General features: G+C 44.2%; 2 protein-coding genes across 2 annotated transcripts in view; both read right to left on the bottom strand.

Annotated features, from left to right (window-relative positions):
* The window catches only part of LOC128459057 (trinucleotide repeat-containing gene 6A protein), a 46360-nt gene extending 43999 nt beyond the window's left edge, over positions 1-2361 (bottom strand). The window contains exon 1 of the mRNA XM_053444160.1: positions 1955-2361. The gene's annotated coding sequence lies outside the window, so the exon portion shown is untranslated. The remainder of the gene's footprint in view (positions 1-1954) is intronic.
* Positions 2362-4211: 1850 nt separating this feature from the next.
* rbbp6 (retinoblastoma binding protein 6) lies at positions 4212-18675 on the bottom strand. The gene is made up of 18 exons (XM_053444227.1): positions 18241-18675; positions 16326-16431; positions 15313-15361; positions 13139-13183; positions 12957-13039; positions 12646-12742; positions 12315-12457; positions 11854-12026; positions 11491-11594; positions 11156-11329; positions 10745-10887; positions 10371-10479; positions 10142-10208; positions 9132-9594; positions 8668-8805; positions 6418-8484; positions 6212-6308; positions 4212-5955 (listed from the first exon to the last, which is right to left on the bottom strand). The coding sequence occupies exons 1-18, from the start codon at positions 18404-18406 to the stop codon at positions 4789-4791; spliced, it is 5391 nt and encodes a 1796-aa protein (XP_053300202.1). The 5' UTR covers positions 18407-18675; the 3' UTR covers positions 4212-4788.
* Positions 18676-22577: the final 3902 nt, after the last annotated feature.

Here is a 22577-nt window from a genome sequence, read left to right as displayed (position 1 = left end):
ACACACACACATTCCATCACGGCCAGAGAAACATCTGCCACTATCTTTCAGAGCAAGCTTTCCTCCTGGAAGTCTATGACACAGAGAGAGAGGGAAGAGACTGACTGACCAGTGGAAACACACATTTTTAAAAACAAAAAAAATCGGACAAATTACTTTGGGAATGTTTTGGGGTGTTGCAGGATAAGTACCTGTGTCTCTATTCTGTTTTATTTTGACCTGTCTGCATAATGAAAATCCACTTCAGGGACAAAAAAGAGATTTAACTGTGGCTCGATTTCCTCATTATTAATATCATTTCATTAACTGAACCAGTTAATTAAACTGGTTCTACCACAGCGTTCCAGTAGAGGCTGTTAAACCCAAGACTGTCAGAAAGAAAGCATTTACTTTTCTCCGGTGTTACCGACAGGAAATCCACAGAACAGCAGAATTGAAGCCGCGGCCTCCTGCAGGTCAGCGAGGCTCTGAATCTATTGGGAACTCTCTGGCAGCTCAGGAGTATTTTGCTGGATTTGACCTCTGGCATCGGTCAGATGTTCACCGGTTTCCTGCTTTAACCAGAAACAGCCCAGCTAACAATTAACTTCATAATATGAGGAGTTTAAACCCAAAGAACTTCAACCTTGAGCCTCAGTCCAGAGAAAGACACGATGGAATCCTATTGACAAAATGTGCGACCTCTGTGGAAACCTTCAAAAAGAAGCTTCGATGTAATCAAGTTTCCTTTTGCCTACCGGGACCTTTTAGTTTGTTTTTATTAATGTGTGCAAATGCTTTGTCTGATTATTTTATTTGATTATTTTAATTTGATAATCAGATAACTATCTGTTTATGAAACACTATGTGACTTAATCATAATAATAACAACTTTATTTGTAGAGCACAAAATGTACATAGAGCTGCACTACAAGAAAACTGTTAAAGTAACTGTATTTAACCGTTATTCAGAAAGGTTAAAATACAGGATGCACATAAGTAGTAATTGTGGTGATAATAATAAAAGAGATAAAGGAACAATAAAAGCCTGGAACTCCAAGTAAATTCTGAAAAAATTATGTTTTTAGCAGAGACTTAAGAGTAAGTACCTGCTCTGTCAAAGGTGCAATATTAAAAAGACTCCTTCACCAATAGCTCTCAAAAGAAAATCCTTTATACCAATATGTTTCAATACTGACTATCTTTCTGGATCTAATAACCACATAATGACTAAATACGCAGAACGTTGCACAATAATGCGTCTGAGAGCTTTTGTCTGTTTTCAGAAACCAACTCACCGGTTCCTCTAAAGCACAGTGCAGCGGTTATGATGTCACAAAAACAAAAGCAGCAAACTGTGAGCATCACAATGTGGATCTGGTTGTTGTGACCTTGACATCTCCAACATCGTGAGATTTCAAACCAGCCTCTGCTTGAATACACTGTGATAGAGTAAATTCTGTATATATCATGTATACCATGGTTTCTCTGTGGCTAATGGGACATTGCATGTTTAACCCTTTTTTTGTCTTTAATTCTCTTACAACATTTCGAATGTATTTAAATACTTATTCCCTCGCCTTTGAATTATAGATGAAGTCTTAGTTATCTCAATTGACAGAGGCTCCTTTTCTTAATTACCACATGGATGCAATGCCCACAAGCAAGTGTTTGCAGCTGCCACCGGCACCAAACAAGCCAAATCTGCATACACCAACACAAACACACAAACGGAGAGGCAGAGCACACACAGCTCGGTCTCCATCAGGCAGCACTGGCACGGTGCCCTGAGACGTCGGCACACATCACGGGCACAAAGGAGGGAAGGAAACCCGGACGGAAAGAAAGACAAAACAAAAAAAGAAAATTAAAAGAAAGGGGCTAAAATGAGCACGCGGGACGACACAAAGTGCGGCGGATTGCGTGAAGACGGAGAAATAAAGAAGGCAGAAAGATAAATCTGACAAAAGCGTACCTCGTTTCTGATCCGCACCACACAGGGAGAGCAGGAGGGATGTTGCTCTTGATTGCTACAGGGTCCACTTGTCTGTCTGTCCTGCTGCCTGCCTGGATATTGGTCTGTGTGTCTGTCTGTCCGCCTGTCTCATATTTTACAATGTGCCTTTCTTTTTTTGTCGTTTTCTGCACTTCCTTGTAATTTATCGGACTATTTACCTTCTCAGTCTGCATCGGTCTGTGTCTGTCTCTTAGTTTGTTCCTGATATTTTCTACAATATACAGATAAAGTTTGTCTGTCTATCTGTCTGTCTCTCTGTCTGTCTGTCTGACTGTCTGTCTGTTGCAGCATTCTCCATTTCCAGACACACACACACACACGCACACACTGAAGCTTATGGCTAGACAACAATTCTAGATACAACGGTGCCAAAGCAGTCAGAAGCTTCAGAGCAAACAGAAAGTACAGAGGACACACAGACGTAGGAAGCAGGGGTGCGGCAGGATGCCGGGGAGCCCGTGAAGTTAATCGGCCATTTTGGAGGACATGCAGAAGTGCACAACAAACCAACAGGAGCTGGTACCTCCTCTGATTCAAACAGGAGACATGTCCGACTGTCCAAGCGCTCCACTGCCCATGACCCAAGCAGCAGTCGGGCAGACCCTGCCAGATTTCCTCTGTTCAATCCCAGCATGCCTTGGCATGGCGCCGGGCGATTGCAGTCACGTCAACAAAACACAGAGGAGAGACAGACAGAGAGACAGAGAGAGAGAGACAGAGGCTGGATCTCTGCCATGTCGTCCATGTAGCGAGTTAATGAAGCTAGAAAAGCTTGGACGCACTTCAAGCATCAATTTATACACACAAAGATAGACACACACACACAGCACAGACATCAGACATATTGAACACGTCTTTCATGTGTATTCTAACATGTACGCAACAACCACACTAACAAAAAGCCCCGAAAAGTTGAACAGCAACCAACCTGCCTGAAAAGAGACGTCTTTGTTTTGTGGTTTTTGATGTTTTATGGCTTTTGGGAGGTAAAGAGATAAAGAAACGACAAACATATGTTTATTAAGTGTGGACATCCTTACCTGGCAGACAGGTGACGAGTGGAGGGGAGATGTTTCAGTGTCTGGCATGACTGTGTGAGATTTCAGGGTGGGGATGGGGGGGGGGAGGCTGGTTGGCTGGGAAAGCAAACATGGAGTCTGAAAACCAGGCTGGATGGAGAGAAAATGGAGATGGGATCAGAGTGAGGAGGAAGAGACACACAGAAGAGCAGAGGATCCTGTAGGGACTGTTCTTCATCTGTGATAATACAAAACAAAACAATAGAGATGACATGAATGTTGTTTCACTGTCAGTACTTCAGCTGAAAGAGAAGTTCTGGTCGTCTTTACAGTGGCGTTCAAAGTATTTTAGATTTCAATTTGATGGCACAATATGATTATTCAGAGGAAGAAACTCCAAATACCTGTTACATATCCAACTCCACCAGGGAGGTTGTGTTTTCGTCTGGGATGGTTTGCTAGCAGGATTACACAAAAACTACACAACTGAGTTCCATGAAAGTTTGTGGAGAGGTGGAGCTCAACCTGAGAAAAAAAACCTTAAACATTGGATTTTGTTGCAGATTCAGATAAGCTGTAATGTATTCCTTGATTTCTAAGAGAGTAATTAATGATAATAGTCAGACCTGTTCAGGGGAGTGATATCTATGAGTGTGTGCAATTTGGTGCAGATCAAATCACTCAGGATTTTAGGAATTTGAATATGGTTTCATTAGGAAACTGTCGGGTCTTGGTGGTTGTGTGCTCTGTGGCATTACAACTATTATTTGTAAATCTAAATAACATTTTGTTCTTGTCTCTGTGTTGTTCTACATTTAAAGCTGTAGAAATCCTGTGCTTACACAGTAGCTCCCTTTTTTCCAGGGCACTCAAGGTCCCTTGAATCACCCACGATACTGTTTGGGTTTCCCCCCACACACCAGAGACCTCAGGGTCAGGTCAACTGGACCTTGGACCCAATCAATCGGCCTGGGATTTTAGAAAGAGTTAATAAATAAAAAACATTTCAAAGTAAAAGTTTCATGGAAGTATAACATAAGGTGAAAAGTACTGATGGCTTCATCTGTCAGACAAATACAGATGGCATTTCAGAGTCACTGTACTGGTCAGACTTTAAATCTGCCAGTTTATATAACAGTCTGAATCCATTCATAAGGAATATGAGACAAAATCATGTTAACAGAAACAGGACAACGTTTTATGGATGATTTCTTTTTTTTTATTTCCTTCAAAACAGGAAAAACTAAACGCTCCTCTGGTAGATTATTAATTGATCCAACATTTACAAAATTAAAAAGAAAAAACGAAAGTACAACACAGAGGTTCAAATCATAAATATTCACAGTCTCTCCTTTAAATTAATCACAAACTCTTTCAATAATCCTCTCCGGTGCACGTCTGTGCTCCAGTTTGAGGCAAATCAAATGACTGGTGGACCTGTTTCAAGTAAAAGTAAGATTTTCCTGTAGGTGCGGGCAGACCTGAGCAAAGCTGTGAAAACTCCTTCAACTCAAACTAATTCAAGCAGTCAATGGTTTCAACTTTTGCTTCCATTCACATTCAGACTTTTTTCTTGATTGTTATAAAGTGCTTTTCCTTTTACAAATTGTTTGCTTTGTATTTTAGCTGGTGCATTTCAAACTAAATATCTGAAGATGACACAAAAAGTATCCTGGCAAAAGGAAAATAAGTAAAAAAAAAAAAAAAACAGGCACTTTTTGGACAGAGAAGGAAAAACATAATTCAAGTAATTGTCATTATCATCCATGATGATCAAGATGACAGAGCTGAGCAGCGTTTGGCCTGGTCGTCCTCCCCCTCTCCTCCACCCTCCTCCTCCTCCCTCCCATCCTTGCTCCTCCTCGACTTCTTCTTGTGCTTCTTCAGCTCGCAGTCCTCCAGCGGCTCGGGGCAAGCTTGGCTCATCTCCACCTGCTGCTCCTTCTGTTTCCTCTTCCTCCCGTCATCCTTGCTGCCGTCCTGGCTCGCTGATGAGCTGCTGCTGCTGGGTCTCTCTCCCTCCTCCAGGTCTTCCCACTTGATCTCCTGGGACATTTGCTGGTCCACGTCTCGCCACAGGCTCCCTCCTTCTGCCTCGGCCTCTCTTCCCACTTTGTTTCCCGTCCATTCCTTCGCTTCCTTGCTCTCATTTCTACTTCTGTCCTGTTTCAGCTCTAGTCCAGAGCTGCTCATTCTGGGCTTTGGGCTGGAGGACTCTGAGGGGAACTCTGAGGAAAGTTGGGTCCCTGGGGCTCTGTCCTGGTGTCTCCTCCCTGATGATTCTCGGTGACTATGGTAGTGTTTGTCTTTACGTTTTGGGTCCAGTGGAGTGTCTCTTTGAGTTTTGTGTGCGTGTTTATCAGGCATCTCCACAGCTCTCCTATCCCTGCTTCCACTGCTGGAGTGCTTCCCGCCGGGATGCGAGGAGGTGGAGCTCTTCTTGTGGTCATGGTCGCCTCCTTGCTGACGCCCTCTCCTCTCTGTGTCCTGTGACATTGAATGCTGGGAGAAATGACTGGAGGAAGGGAGATTCTTCTTTTGGAGTGAGGCAGAGCTGCTGTGCCCTCTGTCTCTCCCTCTTTCTTCACCCCTTGTCCTATCTTTAGATCTCTTGGTCTCTTTCTGTCTATCCCTCCCCCTCTCCATCCCTCTCTCCCTCTCTCTGTCTGCACACCAGGTGCCGTCATTCGTGTCTCTACCACTAGAGGGAGCCATACTCCTATCAAAACTTCTCTCTCGCTCCTCGTCCTTTCCTTTCTGTCTGTCCCTGTCTTTCTTTGTGTCCACTGACCTCTGCCTCTCCTTTCCCACTGTCTCCCTGTCGGTTGGTGTCACTAACGCTGGAGGCAGAATCACGGGCCGAGGGTCTGGAGCTTTGACCTCTCCTTCATTCTCCACCTCCTCCCAGGACTCTTCCTTCTCCCATTTGGAGCGAGGGACCTGAGACGGATAGGTAAAATGTCACTGAGAGGGTTCTGCATGAATATATGTAAATCTTTTGGATTTGCAACACACTTAAACAATGCATCAAAGCAGCTAAACCAGTAATAAGGGTTAGAGACACAATATTAACACCCGATTGTGAGTTTGTGTGATACAAATGAAAATACATTTCCATTCCCATTGCTCATGATATGATTCCCACAGCTTTAGAAACTTTGATCCCACACCTTGTGATCTGGGCTCATGGACGCACCTGTATGAGTACGAGCTGATCCTCGACAGCTGTGTCCTGGATGTTTTCCTCCAGAGCTTTAACCACTGCCCACTTCTCCTGAGAATCCTCACAGCTGCTGCGTTAAACACACACAGACACACACAGACACACACACCGTCATTATCTCTACATCTAAGAGTGAGCTGCAGGATTCGGCTTTAAAAGTAAAGCTGAAACATTCTGACCTGTCGTCATCCATCCTGATGGAGTTAGGTCCGTCGTGGTGGTTCTCGTTGCTGCTCCTCTGTGGTGTGATCTTCATCTCGTCTTCTTCTTCTTTCCTCACCCTCGTCTTCACTCCCTCAGGCAGGTTTCCTCTGTTTTCCTCGCATGTGCTTTCTCCCTCTGTCTTCTCCTTCTGAGAGATTTGGAAAAACTCTTCAATCTCTCTCTCTCTCCTCACTCTCTCTTCTTTCTCCTCTTTTCCAGTCATGCTCCAACTCTCATCTACTTCCTCCATCTGATTGTTACCCTCCTCCTCCTCCTCGGCTCCTCTGGGGGCACAATGCCATGAGTCAAAGTCCTCATCTTTATTTTCTCCATCATTTTCTTCCTCTGCTGCGAGGGTAACCCACATCCCTCTCTTGTCATTTCCGATGGCTGCTTTCTCCCACAACTGCCTCGGCTCTCCGTCATCTGGTTTGATTTGTTCTTCCTTTTCTCTGCTTGACTTCTTCTTTTCATCAAGTTCAACGTCAGTGTCTCCTCTGTTTAACTTCTCCTCTCCATCAACCGTCTTCTCCATTTCATCCTCTGATTTTCCTATGGTGCTCTCCTGTTTTTCAGGTTTCTCCTCTTTCTTTTTAACATCAAAGTTGATGTTGATGCTTATTTTCTTCTGGGGCTTCACTGTTACTCTTCCCTCCCAGATGTCTTTCTCTTTAAGAGGCCACGGCTTACTCTCTTTTTTCTGCTCAATATTTTGCTTCTTTTCTTCAATCAGTTCGGGGGATTCATCTTTGCTGGCTTCTTTTTTCTCTGGTGTCTCTCCTTTTCTTTTTCTGTTCTTCTCTGAGCTTAAGTCAGGAGCTTTTCTGCCTCCGGTGTGTCTGTATCTGTCTGTCTCCACCCTATCTGCCCCTCTACTGGACTTCATTCTGTGCCGTCTCTCTACATCTTGCCTCGAGTCTGAATCCTTGCCTCTTCTCCGCCCTTTCTTTTCTTCTAAATCCCCCTTGTCTCTGCTTCTTACACAATCTTTATCCAAAGATTGATCTGGTTTCAAAGTGGATTGAAAGGTTGCTTCATCCTTCACTGAGGTGCCATCTTTGCAGGCATGTGGTTCAGGGTCGTGCCCCCTCTCATCCTTTCTGTTGTTGTCGGTTGAATCTGCAGCTGCAGGGGATGACGACTCCTCTCCTCTTCCTTCGCCGTGTTTTTGTGTCTTCTTTTGCTTACACTTTATGGGGCTGAGGTCCTCCACATCTCTAATGATCACCTTCTTGTCGTCCTTACTTGTTTCTTGCAGTTCCACCTCCTTACTGCCCTGTGTAAAAGTGATCGGCAGTAGGTCGACCTTCTGCTGTGTACATGCCTTCAGCTCGGCCCCGTCCTCGGATGGCGTGGAGCGACTATCGCTGGACGACTGAGAGGGAGGCGAGCGGCTGTTGTTGGACGTGTGAGACGGAGGGGAGCGACTGTCGCTGGATGACTGAGACGCAGTGGAGCGACTGTCACTTGAAGAACGAGACAGAGGGGAGCGGCTGTCACTGGATGACTGTGATGGAGGGGAGCGGCCGTGCGTCCTGGCTGCTTGTCTGTAGCGAGAGTCCAAGTTGGCGGGTGAGTATGATTTGCTTCCTTCCCACTGAGGAGGAGGAGGAAGATTGATGAAGGGGAGAGGCAGCTGGTGGAAGGGGCCGACGTAGCTGTTGAAGTATTTCTCGCACCACTCTTTGTACTCTTTCTTCCACTGTAGGTAGCGCTCTGTTTCCAGCTCCAGGCCGCTCCTTTGACTTGAATGATGAGCGTAGTGGGAAGTGGTCAAACTCGCCCCGAAGCCTCCATCTTCCCTCCCGGAGCGTTCTCCTCGCCTCGCGGAGCCGTAGCTGCTCGAAGCAGACTTCTTGGTGTGGTGGTGGCGGCTGTGGTGGCGGTTTTTCCGGTGATCTGACGGTGACTTGGACCTGGAGTGGTGACCAACATGAGGGGAAGATGACGAGGACGGTGTAGGAGAGCGTCTGTAGCCGTAGCTGTACGAGGGAGTAGAGCGGGTGTGGAGATCTCTGTGACGGGAGTAAGGTGAGCGGGGTCTGGAAAATGAAATAAACCAACAAGATTAGATTCAAATCATCTCAAATAATATATTGTTTCAGTTCATCTCATTTCAAAATCCCATCTGGAAAAGACAACCCCTGTTCTTTTTGGGTGTTCAAACCAAAAAGGTAACACAAATAAGTTAAATCCTATTTGAATCTTGAAAGGGAACAAAATACCTTGATCTGCCTTGGGATCTGGATCGTGAGCGGGACCTGGACTTGCTTGAAGAGTAGGAGCGAGACGATTTGGACTTAGACGACTTTGACTGAGAGCGAGAGGAGGAGTGTCTGTGGGTAGATCCTCTGTGAGGAGACCTGAGAGGCAAAAGAAAGAGTAGAGGTACAACTTTTTATAAATCAGTTTTATATCAGATATTTATCAGTAAATTGTCCTTTACATTCGATGGACATATTTAAGTTGTTGATGTTTCTAAATGAAAGTAAACACACTGTCTATAGATTTCTTTAAAAAAAAAATCAACCTGCATGTTTGAATTTGTTCACTTAAAAATGTCCTTTATCAGCTGGAATTGAAACTATTTAAAAAGGGACAACTGACAATTAAACAGGTCACATGATTTCAGATGTTTAGATACTCCTTAGGGGATATGAGTTTTTTGTAGGTTGATTTCTTGGTATACCTTTCCTTCTTCTCTGTCTGACGCCTGTACCACTCCTTGGGGACGAGGGCGGGGATGGTGGAGGTAGAGGAGCAGAGGGAGGGGAGCGGGGCACCCTGGGGGCACGGGAGTGTCCAGATGGGCGTGGCAGGTGGAGGGTAGCCAGGAGGGTAACTGGTGTGAGACTGGTGAGCTGAGAGGTACGTGTGAAAAAGGGGGGAGGGAAAGAGAGGAGGTGGTGGAGGCACTGTGTAAGCAGAGCAGGGGGAAGACGTAAGCTGCTGGGATTCAGACCAGCCTCCAGGGGGACAACCTGACGGGGGGAAGGCTCTGTGGGGAAGGTAGAGGGAGAATAGATCAACCCTGAGACAATGGGTAGAGTCACAAACACAACTCAGCATGCAAACACAGTTTACTAACCCGCTCCAGCAGGATGAGGGCGGTGGGTGTCTTGGCCCTGGACCTTTGGATTCAGAGAAAAATGTTTTTGTGTTGAGATGTTACTGCAATAAGTCATCCACACTTTGTCTTTGAATTAAAAAGACAAAATAATAAGAAATGCTGACGACAATTGGGTCAAGACATTCGTCTTTCGCATGAGAAGAAGACAGTAGGAGATTGTCTGGTTCATAGAAACAGGGAAACCTCTGGAGTGTCCAGGTGACTGATGGCGTCTCGATAGAGCAGCAGGAGGCCGGACATAACTTATAAACTCTGGAAATCATCACTGGTATTAGCCCTTATCAATAAAAGCTCTAACATCTCGTTGTTTTTCCAAGTTTACATCTTTTTTCTTCAGATCTTTGTATGCATTTTGTTTGTTTGTTGTCTGTTGCATTTTAGAAACGTCTTCAATCTGCTTGCAGTGAATCCTATGGACCTTCTGCTGTAATCTCACATGGCCCGACTCTGACAGTATCTTCAGTGTGTAGGAGGGAGTTTGTCGGGGGAACCTCCAGACATACACACATACAGCCCCTCCTGATACGTTCAGGAGGGGGATTCAGGGTTCAGCAGCTTGAGTCACTCACCTAAGGGGGACTGCTGTAGTTCCACAGTGACCGTCGGAGGCGGCTCTGCCACAGTTGTGTGTTCAACCTGAACAGACACAAACACCACAGGTTTCATACAGAGATTCTTTTCTTCACAGCGAAAATGTATCGACTTCTCAGAGATAAGATTTTACGATGCATGACTTGAGATCGACGAACTCTCTGGATCAAACCAGGAGATCTTTGATTACTGTTTGTTTGTCCTCACCAATGGTGATGGAGCAGCAGCGGGATCTTTGTCGGACAGCAGCACAGGAGGAGGAGTGGTGGCAGCAGCAGCAGCAGCTGAGTCATCCTGTGTCTCTCCTTCAGCCTCCCTGGATGAACAGCACATATATTATAAGCCATATTGGATATATATGGGAGACGGCACCAAGTGTTACTTCTGTGGATTTCTTTAAGAAGATAACAATCTGTGGCTTCTAGTTTCTTCTTTCCAGTGTTGTCAAACAGGTTTCTTTACTTATGATATTTACCTAAATTATGAGTTTTTTTTTACCTAATTCTGCTTGAGGAGTTTTTAAATCGTCTCTGGATATGAGTGTAATTTGTCATCATGCGTGTGTTTCTGTGTCAAAATACCTGTCGGGTGTCTTCAAGCAGCTTAGCTCAGTCTGAAGGGAGGTGCTAAGCTTGTTGCAAGGAGACGTGGGGCCTGTTGCAGCAGGAGGATTTTCAGAAAGTGGCGGTGTGTCTTCGACCTCTGGGCAGTGCAGGGGAGAGTCCTGAAGAGGGAGGAGGACAAGAGATTAAAGCAAAGAGAGTATAACATAATAATAAAACAACTCTACAGAATCTCCACACGTGACAATATAAATCACAACATAGAGTACACATTCATACAGTTTTTTTTCTGTCAGGTTTAATAAACCTGGGAACTGGGAAACATGCGACAATGAAAACACTAATTGCTCCTCTTGCTCCTGAGTCACGCAGACACAGGACTATTTTCATCTCTGCCTCCCAGATGAAACACATCATTAAGAGATTTACCTGCTCGCTGCACATCGGCTCCTGAGGCAGCTGAGGCTGGCTCTGCACTGGGGGAGGGGGTGGTGGTGAGCGGGCAGGGCTCGGCGTTGGGGTTGGATTTTGGGACTGGGAGGTGCCACCTTTTACTGGCAGACTTTTACTTTGGCCTCGCTCTTTCTTGAAATTGTTAACAGCCTGTTTGGGGGAGAAAGAGACAGTCAACTCATTCCTGTCGCATTAAATTCAAAATGATCAAATGAACAGTTAATCATTTATACAAATCCCTGTTAACTAATTCAATTGTTGGAGTTTTCCTCTAACGTCAATTCATATTTCATATTTATCGATTAATTCACCTGTCGGAGAAATTTATTGGCGATCAGGGTATCAGGGGAGACGTCTGATTGGCTACAAGTGGGGCAGACGTGTTCCTCTGAATCCAGCAGCGTGGTGCGAATACCTGAGAGAGAGAGAGAGAGAGAGAGAGAGAGAGAGAAAGACCGTTGGAATTGTGACACACCCGCTCCGTCTTATTGTCATGGCCTTGAGCCAGTCATCATGAAATATAAATCCTATATAATTAAATCTATTTGTTAAAACATCTATTTAAACATTGAGATTATTAAAATGCAGTAACACACCTATACCCTTTTTTCTTGTGTGTCTGTGTGTATGTGTGTGTGTGTATGTGTGTGTATGTGTGCATAGCAGTTGCTCACAGTCGTCACAGTAGCTGTTTCCACAGCAGGGTATAACCACAGCGTCGCTCAGCAGATCGTGACAGATCAGACAGAGGAGTTCCTCAGGGATAGGATCTTCCTCGACTTCTGACTTTGGTTTATCCTGTTGAAAAAATGGAGGCTTCTCCTTCTTCCCGATGGCGTACGCCTTCCTACAGACAGACAGACAGACAGACACGAAGACAGACAGTTCACACACCGTAATCTGACATTTTCTTTTTATCTGCTCACAAGAAGCTTTAAATCAGACAAACTTGAGCAGTATAAGGTTTGTGTTTCTGATAAGCACAAACACTGGCTGCTGGAATTGAACCTGTGACATTTCCTATGAAGGTCAGCCTTGACAATTGTGCCAGGGAAGATTTTGTCATTCAGGCAATAGGATTGTTTAGAAATATCCCCCCCCACACACACATACACACACTTTTGTGCAGACTCACGCGTCTATGGCAGCCACGGCGTAGCGTCCACAGTTGGTCAGCATGGCTCCCTTGACGCTGGGGTCGTCCACCTCGACCATGAAGGATCGGGGGATGCCGGAGCTCTTCTTTATTCTCAGTGGGGCCTCATAACTTTTATCTTGCTGTCGAGTATGCACACAACTACATTTAATGCCAGGCAATACATGAAGCCGGCAGTCAACATTTATTAACAAACATGACTCCAGTTTTCGGATAAGAAAAATACAACCCTGCTTCACACTATTCAAACCGATTGAGACTTTTTGGAGATTGCAAAAGAACCTGGAGATTCCGCGGGCTCTGCTCTTACCCCGCTGGTGGGACAGTTCCTGATGTGGTGACCAGTGTTTCCACAGCGATAACAAGTGTAGTTTGCAGGGAGAACTGTACCAAACCTCTTGCTGTAGCTAGAGAGGGAACGGGAGAGAACGAGAGGAGGACAGATGGAGAGAGAAAATGCAGGGGGGGGGTGAATGGAGAGTTGGATGGAGATGGAACAAAGTGATGAGAGACAGTGACATGTCAGAACATGGAGGTATTGAATTTAAGAAAACAGGTGGATGGACACATGGAGGAGTGAGAAATGAGTGAGGGAGTAGATTTGAAAACAGGGAGACTCACTTCACGGAATCGTAGGCAGACTGATTTTGCAAAACTTTGATCTTATCCTCCTCTGACACATCGGCGTCAGCCAGGTTTGTCATCTGCATGCAAACACGTGAATGAATGAATGAATGAGGGCAGCTGACACAAGGACGACAGGAGGTGTAGTGTTTATTAAACAAGAGAGAGAAAAGGAATACCTTGGAGAAAAGGTGCAAGGTGCTGGAGGAAGCCTGGGCGTCCATCTGTTAGAATTAAACAAAATCAGTTTCACCAATGAAGCCTCGAGGTCACACGACTCTGGCAAAGGATGAACTCTCTGTTCATGTGCATTGTCAAAGAGAAGTTCCACATCGAGATGATTTGTCCTGTTAAACTTTCACCCCTATCTTTCGGTGATTTGCATGAAAGCAAGTTCTCAGTTTCGAGTCTTCACAGTCATATCCTTTCTCGGATAAAATGTTCAAGAGCAGCCAGCAGTAATTATAAATGTCACCACAGTTTTTCCCCCATGGTGCCTCAGCATCTCCAGCCAACTCCTTTCTCAATTGAATAACGAAGCCCACAAGGTAACGCTTCCTGGGAGTTTTTTTTACCTGTCAGGTGTGTTTTTCTGTAAACGTCTTTGACCTCATCACCTACAATGGACTAGGTGATGAGTAGGTGATGTGCCGGATGGAGACTCCTAACAAAAAAACATCTAATCTGGGACTTTCCTGCTGTGACAATCTGTGAGACATCATTTTGCTCAGTCATACACAACATACTAAAAGGTGTATAAACACACTGCCTCCTCTTAATTCACTTCTTTGTGTAATATATAGTAAATACAAAGAAAAACAAATACAAAGCTTATAGCAGATAAATACAAATCATCCAACTGGACATTGCAGCGTCATGGGGAGCATGTTATCATGGCCGACATGTAGCTCAAAGCTTTGGTCTTGTTTCATTGTTTTTTTCCAAACAAATAACACATGAGGTGACTCTCAAAAATATTGCCAGTGCACACGAAGGCTGTGCTACTCATGAGTTATCCTAGGTTACATATATACAAAGTACATAAGGACAATATGTCAAGTAAAATATTAAAATTCTTCCTAATATCTTTTAAGTAACTTCTGTCCTTCCAATGTATCAGCTCTAGGATATTAACATCAGCCAGCGGTGGCATAGGATTGTGCTATATTGTGGATCAGCAGTCATTAAGGAAATGCATTCTTAACTAAATTAGATTAAGACCATCAAATCCATGGTTAATCCCCAATCACATTGTAAGAGACTTATTCAGGTTGTTTGCTGATCTTCACACACTTCTTGTACGAGGATATGAAAGTTCAGTCAGAAAGAATTAGGGCAGATCAGGACACGTGTGCCTGTTTTGTCTACATATTGTATTTTTTATTCATTATTATATCTCTGTTTGGATTGTATCCCCTGCAAATGGTAAATGTGAAACCAAGATTTGAACCTTTGTTATCTGAGGTGAAATATAAACTGTGGATGTGTAAAAGTGACATTTCTGTCCAGTCAAGTCAAACACATAATCAATACAAAAGACAGATTCATACAAACGACTTTATTGTGGGGGAAAAATATATAAAAGAGCAGACACACACACAAAAAGTTTGAGTTGTCCAACAGACTCAAAGTGCTAAGAAGAACGGCAGAGACTTCTCCTACTGAGAAACTAGAGAGAGAATAAGGTCAGGTCAGTGATAACACTAATTCAAACTGCAGCAGAGATTGTTTACTCAGAGGCCTTGTTCATACCTGGTACTTAAATGCATCTTGGGGATAAGAATCCTTCTCCAATAGTTTAACGAAAGATAAGTGAGCAGGTCACAGCCGCTCATGGTTGATGACAGCGAGTGGAGACCATCGCCATCATAAAACAGCAGTTGGGTTTATCAGCTGTGAATAGCTGGCCCTGCACGATAAAGCTCGACCCTCCCGAGCAGCTCCCACCACCCACGCACAGATACTGAAGGATCTTAACTGGGGACTCAGCAGCTTGTTAAATTAACAGCTGAGAGCCATTGTTACGGAGAATATATGGAGGTTGTTCCTTTGCCACACTGCAGATAAATGCAGATACTACTCTTAAAGCTATTATTAAGTGTCCCTATTAAATGTGACTTATCAGAGGAGCAGTTTACTATAAATCAAGTGCTGAGAGGCACCGAATTCCCCTTTGCAAATGAAACTATAATAGAGAATAAAGAGATTTTAAAAAGGTCTTTATTTTTTAGGTTTGGCAACAGCAAGATGCAGATTCGACAGATTTTCAAGCACAGTTACTCTGCCTTATTAACCATATATGTGCTGAGCCGTGCTGTGAATGTGTTGAGTGGGATTTAGTTTGGTTACGTACTGCTTTGACGACTTCATAGGCGTGTTGGAGCTGGGTGACTGAACGGTCTCTGAAACACAAGAAGAAATCGGTGTTAACCACAGTCAGCAGTTTAGTATAAAGGAAAGTAAAAGTAACAACACACAAAGTGTAAAACACAAATGTGAATTCCATCTTTAGAGAATCAGGTTTTGATTTAAACGGACCCCATTCTTTAAACTAGTTCATTTAAGTGTGAATGTAAAAGCCTTTTAAACAGCTCATAGTAAAGGGTTCCTTGGACGTACACTGACTGTCAGGCTGCCTGTGCAGGTGGAGAGTTGGTTTGCAGCATTAAATCTTTCAGGCAGTGCTACACTCCTCATTCCTCTTGTGTGCATGGAGCTGACGGGGCTAATCACATGACCACCAGCCTGTTTCAGCGAGGTCTTTTCCTTCTTCCGATGAGTAAAACCCACATCCCTGCTGGCTCTCCAGGCTAATCCAGACTCTGGCTAATCCTTGTGTACATCACGGTGGAGTAAAAATGTCCCCCCCCCCTCCCCCAAGCATAATTCATGTTTTATTCATAATGGAAATGTTACAGAAGAACCCTGTTTAATCAACTGTTGTCTATTAACTGAAACAGGCCACTGTGTGGATTCAGCCTGATGTGGAAAGACTGGGGGGGGAAAAAACACAATCCTCCAACTGCAAATACACAATGATGCTCAAAACACTCCCAGTAAACAAGTCTGCCCCTTCCTTTATTATATCCATGAACCTCCGCACTGTGGTGACATGAACTCTGGAACGTCTGCAGAAAATCGGATCTAAACATTTGTCTTTCACATTTGAAAAACGCAGCAGGAGACTGTTTCAAGTGGTGGAACCTTGGAAGAGCCGGTGGCAGGACATGATGTATAAATTCCACTGTACAAAATAATGTCTTGAGTTTAGCACGTGACAGAAAGCAACATCAGTGAATCAAGCCTTCAACTTAAAAACACATACTATTCATCTACAGTACGAGTCAGGCCCCAGGGAACACTTACTTGTGGTGGGTCTTGTTGCTCGAGCCGGACTTTCCTCCGATGATGGGGATCCTCCTCACAATGACGGAGGCGCCTTTGGGGATGAGACCCTCATCGTCAGTGTACTCTGAGCGGGAGAGATTGTGATGAAAGTCCAAGGATTAGCTGACATAAAAGAAAAATAATGATCTCATAATTCTAATCTTTATTGATCATAATCTTCTTTCGACTGAACAAAACCCCAAAATAATATTCCGTGAACTATTTCATGCAGCTTAGGAAACCAGCGAATGTTCAGGCCTCTCAGGTGTTTGGCTGAAAAAGGGATTATTGACTCATCAAATAATTGTTTTAGCTCCGGCTGAATCGATTATAATCCTGCAAATTCTACCGTGCAGACCTGCCAACTCAAACACATTAATTTCACTGCTCACGAATACATTTCCTGAACGTGTAGATTCCCGTCTTAAGTCTATAGAATTAAGACTTCATATTCATGTTTACTGTCTGGTTCAATATGACGATGCAGATTCACTATGAATCAGCAGCTGTGAACCAACAGTACCGACTCCCTGCAGTGGGGCCTGATGCAGCACTGACTCACACCTGATGACACCAACCTGGAGGCTGTGACTCTTTTAACCCGTCCTACAATGTGTGACCCTCTGCTGTAGGGCTAGGAAATAACACCATATCAACATTATCACAATATAGTTGTAATCAATAGCAATATAGGAGAAATCTGGTGCAAATATATCGTATATAACGTTCATATTCAAGATTTATCGTGGTAATTATCCATAGACACATTTTTGGCCGAATGACCCTACTTGTCTTGGTTGGTGTTTCGCCCTTCGACACAGATTGTGTGTGTCTGCAGACCCTTATTCTCCAGGGGTTGTGTGTGTGCATCTGTATTTGTTCACACACTGTGGGTGTGTTATTGGGCACATTACTCAGAACTATGAGGTTGCAGAGCTTATCTGCAGGATATTGACACACACTCTGAGACGATGGTTATCATTATTGTGTGATTATGTTTGCTTGTGTGGTTTTATTAAAGATTTTATTGTTGACTTTCATGAACCTTTCTGGACTTATTTGCCCGGTCATGGCCTGAGTTCCTCTGCTTTCAGCCCAACTCGTCATTCCACAGTCCCACAGCTGAGGACAAAGGGTGACTGGGCATTTTCAATCAGGGCTCCGAGTCTTTATCATCTTTTAAATCTCTCTTAAAGAAACATTTGTACAGCTGTGCTCTGTCATATATCTGATCACATCTACTATTTTATTCCTTTCATGATGTTTTAGGCTCACTTCTTTCTACTGTTTAACATTTTATTTTATTCCTATTTGTGCTCTAATGCTGCGTGATCTTCCAATTGCTTTAAAACGTTTTCCTATTGTTTGCCTTAAATTATTAATATTTTAATTGTGTTTTGAAAGGTGCTACATGCATAACTATTAGTAGTATGACTCTTTAATTTCAGGAGAGTTGGGCTCTACTCTTCTATTTTACTTTCATGACAGTGAAGGGTGTTTTCCTCTATGGATTATTGTGTGTGTGTGTGTGTGTACTTTAAACTTGTGCTCGTGCTCCCACTTTACATTTTCTATTTTTACCCCCCCCCCCCCCCCCCTCCTCCCCACATCTCTCCTGGGCTCTTTGCATGCCTGACACACACAAACACACACACACACAAACACACACACAGACACACACAATGAAGAGTGAACGCAGCAGGAATGTGGCCCCATTCATTTGAGGCTTTTGACCGGGTTTAACTTGTTTGAACCCCCCCCATCACACTGAATGAGATGACGCAGTACCCCCCTCCACAGCCAGCTGTCAAAATTTGGACCACGTGTTTCTCTGTCTTACCAAAGTTCAACCTAACACACACACACACACACACACACACAGATGTTGTGTTACCTTGCTTGCTCTGCGCGTTGGTGATCTGCAGGTCGCAGTCCCCGGACCGCAGCCTCTCCCGGGCCATGATCTGCTTCTTCAGGTCCCGGAGCGTGATGTGCGGCCCGTCGAACACCGCCGTGTCGTAGCTGAGTTTGGAGGAGAACTTGTAATGAACATGAGTCATGATGACACCGAGAGAGAACAAGTAAACAGATGAAACCACTTTTATCTCCTGATAAACCGCGAGGGGAGAACTCCCGCAGCTGGTTCGAGTTTAGGTAAAAGTTAGCTAGCTGCCGTTAGCCGCGTCCGGGCGTCACCGCTGCGATCCAAGCCCGTGATTAACAAGTGTTCCCCGGGATGACAGCTACCGGTTTGCGCCGGAGCGGCGGCGCGGACTCGAGGCGAAGCGGTCTGGCCGTTACTCGGGTTTTGTTTCCCCCCCCTCGCCGCTAACGCAGCTCACAGCCCGGAGAGAAGTGACAGAAACCACCAGCTGTTTCCACCGGGGACGGCTCGTCAGCACAGTGCGCACCGGCAAGTGCTGCGTTCACGTCCGCCCGCACACTGCAGCATCCAACTTTCACTGACTCCAAATAAAAGATAATAAAGATAATATCAATATAGTATATGACATCCATTGCACTACTGCACACATACTAATGATAATAATAATAATAATAATAATAATAATAATAATAAAAACACCCAAAAATCATTGTGAATAGAAACAATAAACGGTTTGTCAGATTATCATATTTTTTACAAAGCTGCTTCAAGCTGTTTTTAGCCATACAGATTTTATCCATTTAATTTATTTTAAGATTCGTTACTGTCAAATGCAGAGTATAACATAACTTTACTCGTCCTCCAATAGAAACAGAAGCAAGGATTGAACTCAAAACTAGCTTACTGATAACTGGAAAATATATATATTACAAAAATACCTACATACATATTTACATGTGAGAATTGGTTTATATGTGAAGGTGGGTTTATAAACGCAACGTGGAAACTAACATGTTTATAATACTGAAACTGAAACTAGTAGAATTCAAGGTGCCAAAAGTACGAAGTTTCGACCGATACGTGAAGGCAACATGTGGTGTCAGCGCTCAGGGCCGTGCACCTGTTGGAGCTCAGGGTCCCACAGACAAGGGGGGGGGGGGGGGGGAGAAAACGACATTTTACACCTGCTACACATTAAATAATCACTTTCACTTTACCAGCTCTGTTGGAGATGTGATAGATTCACTTATTAATGTTGATGCTCTTCCTTGTTTCCCCCTGGAGTTGCTTCTAAGCGGCTTTCGACCATCGACTGTGGAAGATTCACATGGTTTTTAATCATAATATTCATGAAGCTACAAAATCCATTACATTTACAGCTGGTCAGGAGCTAAATTGAATGCAGACTTCATGTCTGTTAGTGCACTGCCTAAATCCTCCTCTAGAGGGCGATAAAGCACCACGCGTGATGTTACTTTGTGTTGGTGAGTTGTTGTGCAGGGTGAAGTCAGTCCTGGAGGTTGTGACACACTTGGGGTCATTGCTAAAGTTTAGTTTTCTGCTTGACTGATATTCAGTCCAGTAATATTTGATTGTAGCCTATAGACGAGGGGTCTTAAACACTTTAACAGTTTTAAGGTCAAGGGCCCATCTGCTGATGGAAGGACTGAGCACAGACCCCCGATACTATACATGCCTTGTAAAAATATAATGAAATCTTATAAAATACAATAAAACATAGATCATTAGTTCACCTTTATGGATACCCCCCAGGATAGTGCATGTCAGTTCCTCTGAGGACCCCCCCTTGAGGTCGCGGACCTGCCATTGGAGATCCCTGGTGTAAATTAACAGTTGTGTTTATTTTCGTTTGGAACTATATGAAACATAATCTATTCATATTAAGCAAGTAGACTACACTGACATTTAGAATGAAACTATTTTGGAATTATTGACATGAAAAATAAATTATGGAAGTCACATATTTCACAACGAAAACAAATAATTTTTTGATTTCCAGGATCCCCATTACCTTGTCAAAAATGACATTTAACCAGTTGTGATGGAATTTATGAGCATATTTTAATAAATGGCAAATCAAAATAATTATTTGATATGTAGGAGTGAGGGTGGTTATGATATTCTTTTCAGAAAGAAAGTGAAAAAGCTGATTTGTGAATACTGTTCATCATTTTACATGTTATCTGAGTTGAATGCCCCTGTGTCTCTCCACTAACAGCAACAACAGCCATGTTAAAATGTAAATCACGTAGAGAAGGAGACAAGCAAGTGAGGAATCAAGACGAGAGCGAAGCAAGGAGCTTAGGAAGCAGAGATCTTCTCTGACATCACGGCCACAGGTTGGTGTGGGGATGATGTCATCACACACACACACACACACATACATGGATATCACAGGAAGCTTGTGGTTTACAGAGGAACGCGAGCTGATTGGTTGGATTCAGATAAATGGAGGGACAGAACAGAGAGATGAGAGAGAGGAGTGTTTTCCGCTCGCTCTTCTCTCCTCATCAGCCTCTCGCTCTGTTTCTTCCTCTCCTGCCTGCTCCGCTCAGAGGAGGGATTTGCCCTATCTTCCCTGGCTTAGCTCACCATTGTGAAAGCAGTGGGAGGATGGAGGGATGCAGAAGGAGGGAGAGGGAGAGGGGATGAAAGGGAAACAGCTGCTGCCTTTAAACTGATGTTCTTCTTATCGTGATATGATACAGGACATGTTTGGTGACTCATCCATCAAAGAGCTGCCGGGAAACAATTATATTCTGGCATCCTGGCGAACGATGCGCTCGAGCGGGAGGACGTGGTCGTGTTTGTGTGTTCGACTGTGGAAGCTCGTCTCTGCCAGTAAAAGGAAATCAGAGATGAGTTTCCTCCGGCTACTGCAGCTTCCTCCCACAGTCCAAAGACATGCAGCTTAGGTTAATTGGTGGCTCTGAGTTGCTGGTGGGGATGTGAGGGTGAATGGTTGTGATAGACCGTCGACCTGTAGCCGGTGTAGGCCCCCCCCCCCCCCCCCCCCCCCTCTCTCCCACTGTCAGCTGGGATTGGATACGGCCCTGCCATGATACCTCAAAGGATAAGATTGATGAATTAATTAGTTTTTTATTGCTAGCTTTCTTAATTTCAGCGACTTTTACAAGGGCAGAAACAGATCCTCACGTACGACTTGGATTCAAACTGTGGATATTTGGTGTTTCGACTCTATTAATTGGTTATTCAGATTTCAGTCGATTAATTTTGTAATTGTCTCAGCGCCACGGTTGCTCATCTCTCTGTTTTCATTATCTTCTCGACAGCACGAGCTTGTGATGTTCATGTCAGTGAGTGGGTGGAAGGAGAAACACTGAGAGAACTGCTCAGACCAAATTGATCAATGGATGACTGACTCTTTCATTCTTCATCCCTCCTTCTCTCCTTCTCTGTCACCTTTGGCTTTGCTCTCTTTATTCTGATCTCTCTCTCTCTCTCTCTCTCTCTCTCTCTCTCTCTTGATCCTCCCCCTTAATCTTCATTCCTCTGCCCCTCTTCTTCTCCTCACTCTTCTCCTCGTCCGTCCTCCACCTTACACTCTCTCCCTCTTGTCTCTCTGCTTGAGCAGCATTCACAGCTCCGAGGCTTTTTTTTTTCACACTGCAGATGGCCACAGTGTTACTCCACTCAAGGGACACACACACACACACACACACACACACACACACACTCTCACTCACACACAGCGACAATGGTTCAGAGGGCTCTTCACTCATTCTGCTCCTCTCAGAGAGCTCAAGTGTCTCTTGTCCTCAGAAGTCCGCCACTGATCTGATGCTCTGTGTGTCTCCGTGTCTTTGAATCCTCAACATGGGACACACATGTGATTGAAGACGTGTGAGGAGTGTTTTTTTAATTTAAAGCCATTGACCTGCAGGATCTGAAAACGAGCTCAGGAGGAACTGACTCTCTGGAGCTTATTATATCAGGTTTATTTTATTAGTGTGTCAGAGCATAGAATTAAAAGATGTTGAAATTTAATCCTGAATAAATTATTAACAAAGTGCAACGCTCATCAGTATTCAGGAGTAAAAAACCTCTTCTTCATGCTTTATTTTTAGAGCCCATGGAGGTGAGGCGTTTCTGTCTCGTACAAAATAATCTGATGTGGGATTCCTGCTGGGAAATGCTCTGCGTCTTTTATGGGCTATTAGCATAAGGGACAATTTTCTCTTATTGGGCCAATGGAGCTGAAGAAAGCAATTACTACAGTAGCATACTGCTCGACAGGAGGGTGGGGTCTCCAAACAGGAAAACGTGGCAGAGGGGAAAATGGCTAAGAGGATCATGGAGGAGAA

Source organism: Pleuronectes platessa, chromosome 16, assembly GCF_947347685.1.
Source record: "Pleuronectes platessa chromosome 16, fPlePla1.1, whole genome shotgun sequence".
NCBI lineage: Eukaryota > Metazoa > Chordata > Actinopteri > Pleuronectiformes > Pleuronectidae > Pleuronectes > Pleuronectes platessa.
This window is presented reverse-complemented; position numbering and strand designations above follow the sequence as displayed.

What these genes read in the sequence shown, in the direction of transcription:
- rbbp6 (XM_053444227.1), bottom strand. Translation starts at nt 18,406, where the DNA reads ATGACTCATGTTCATTACAAGTTCTCCTCCAAACTCAGCTACGACACG. An exon ending in CAGACAGAGAAGAAGGAAAG is followed by an intron (nt 8,806 to 9,131) that starts GTATACCAAGAA and finishes TTTGCCTCTCAG; the next exon opens with GTCTCCTCACAGAGGATCTA. An exon ending in AGATCCCAAGGCAGATCAAG is followed by an intron (nt 8,485 to 8,667) that starts GTATTTTGTTCC and finishes TTCATTTTCCAG; the next exon opens with ACCCCGCTCACCTTACTCCC.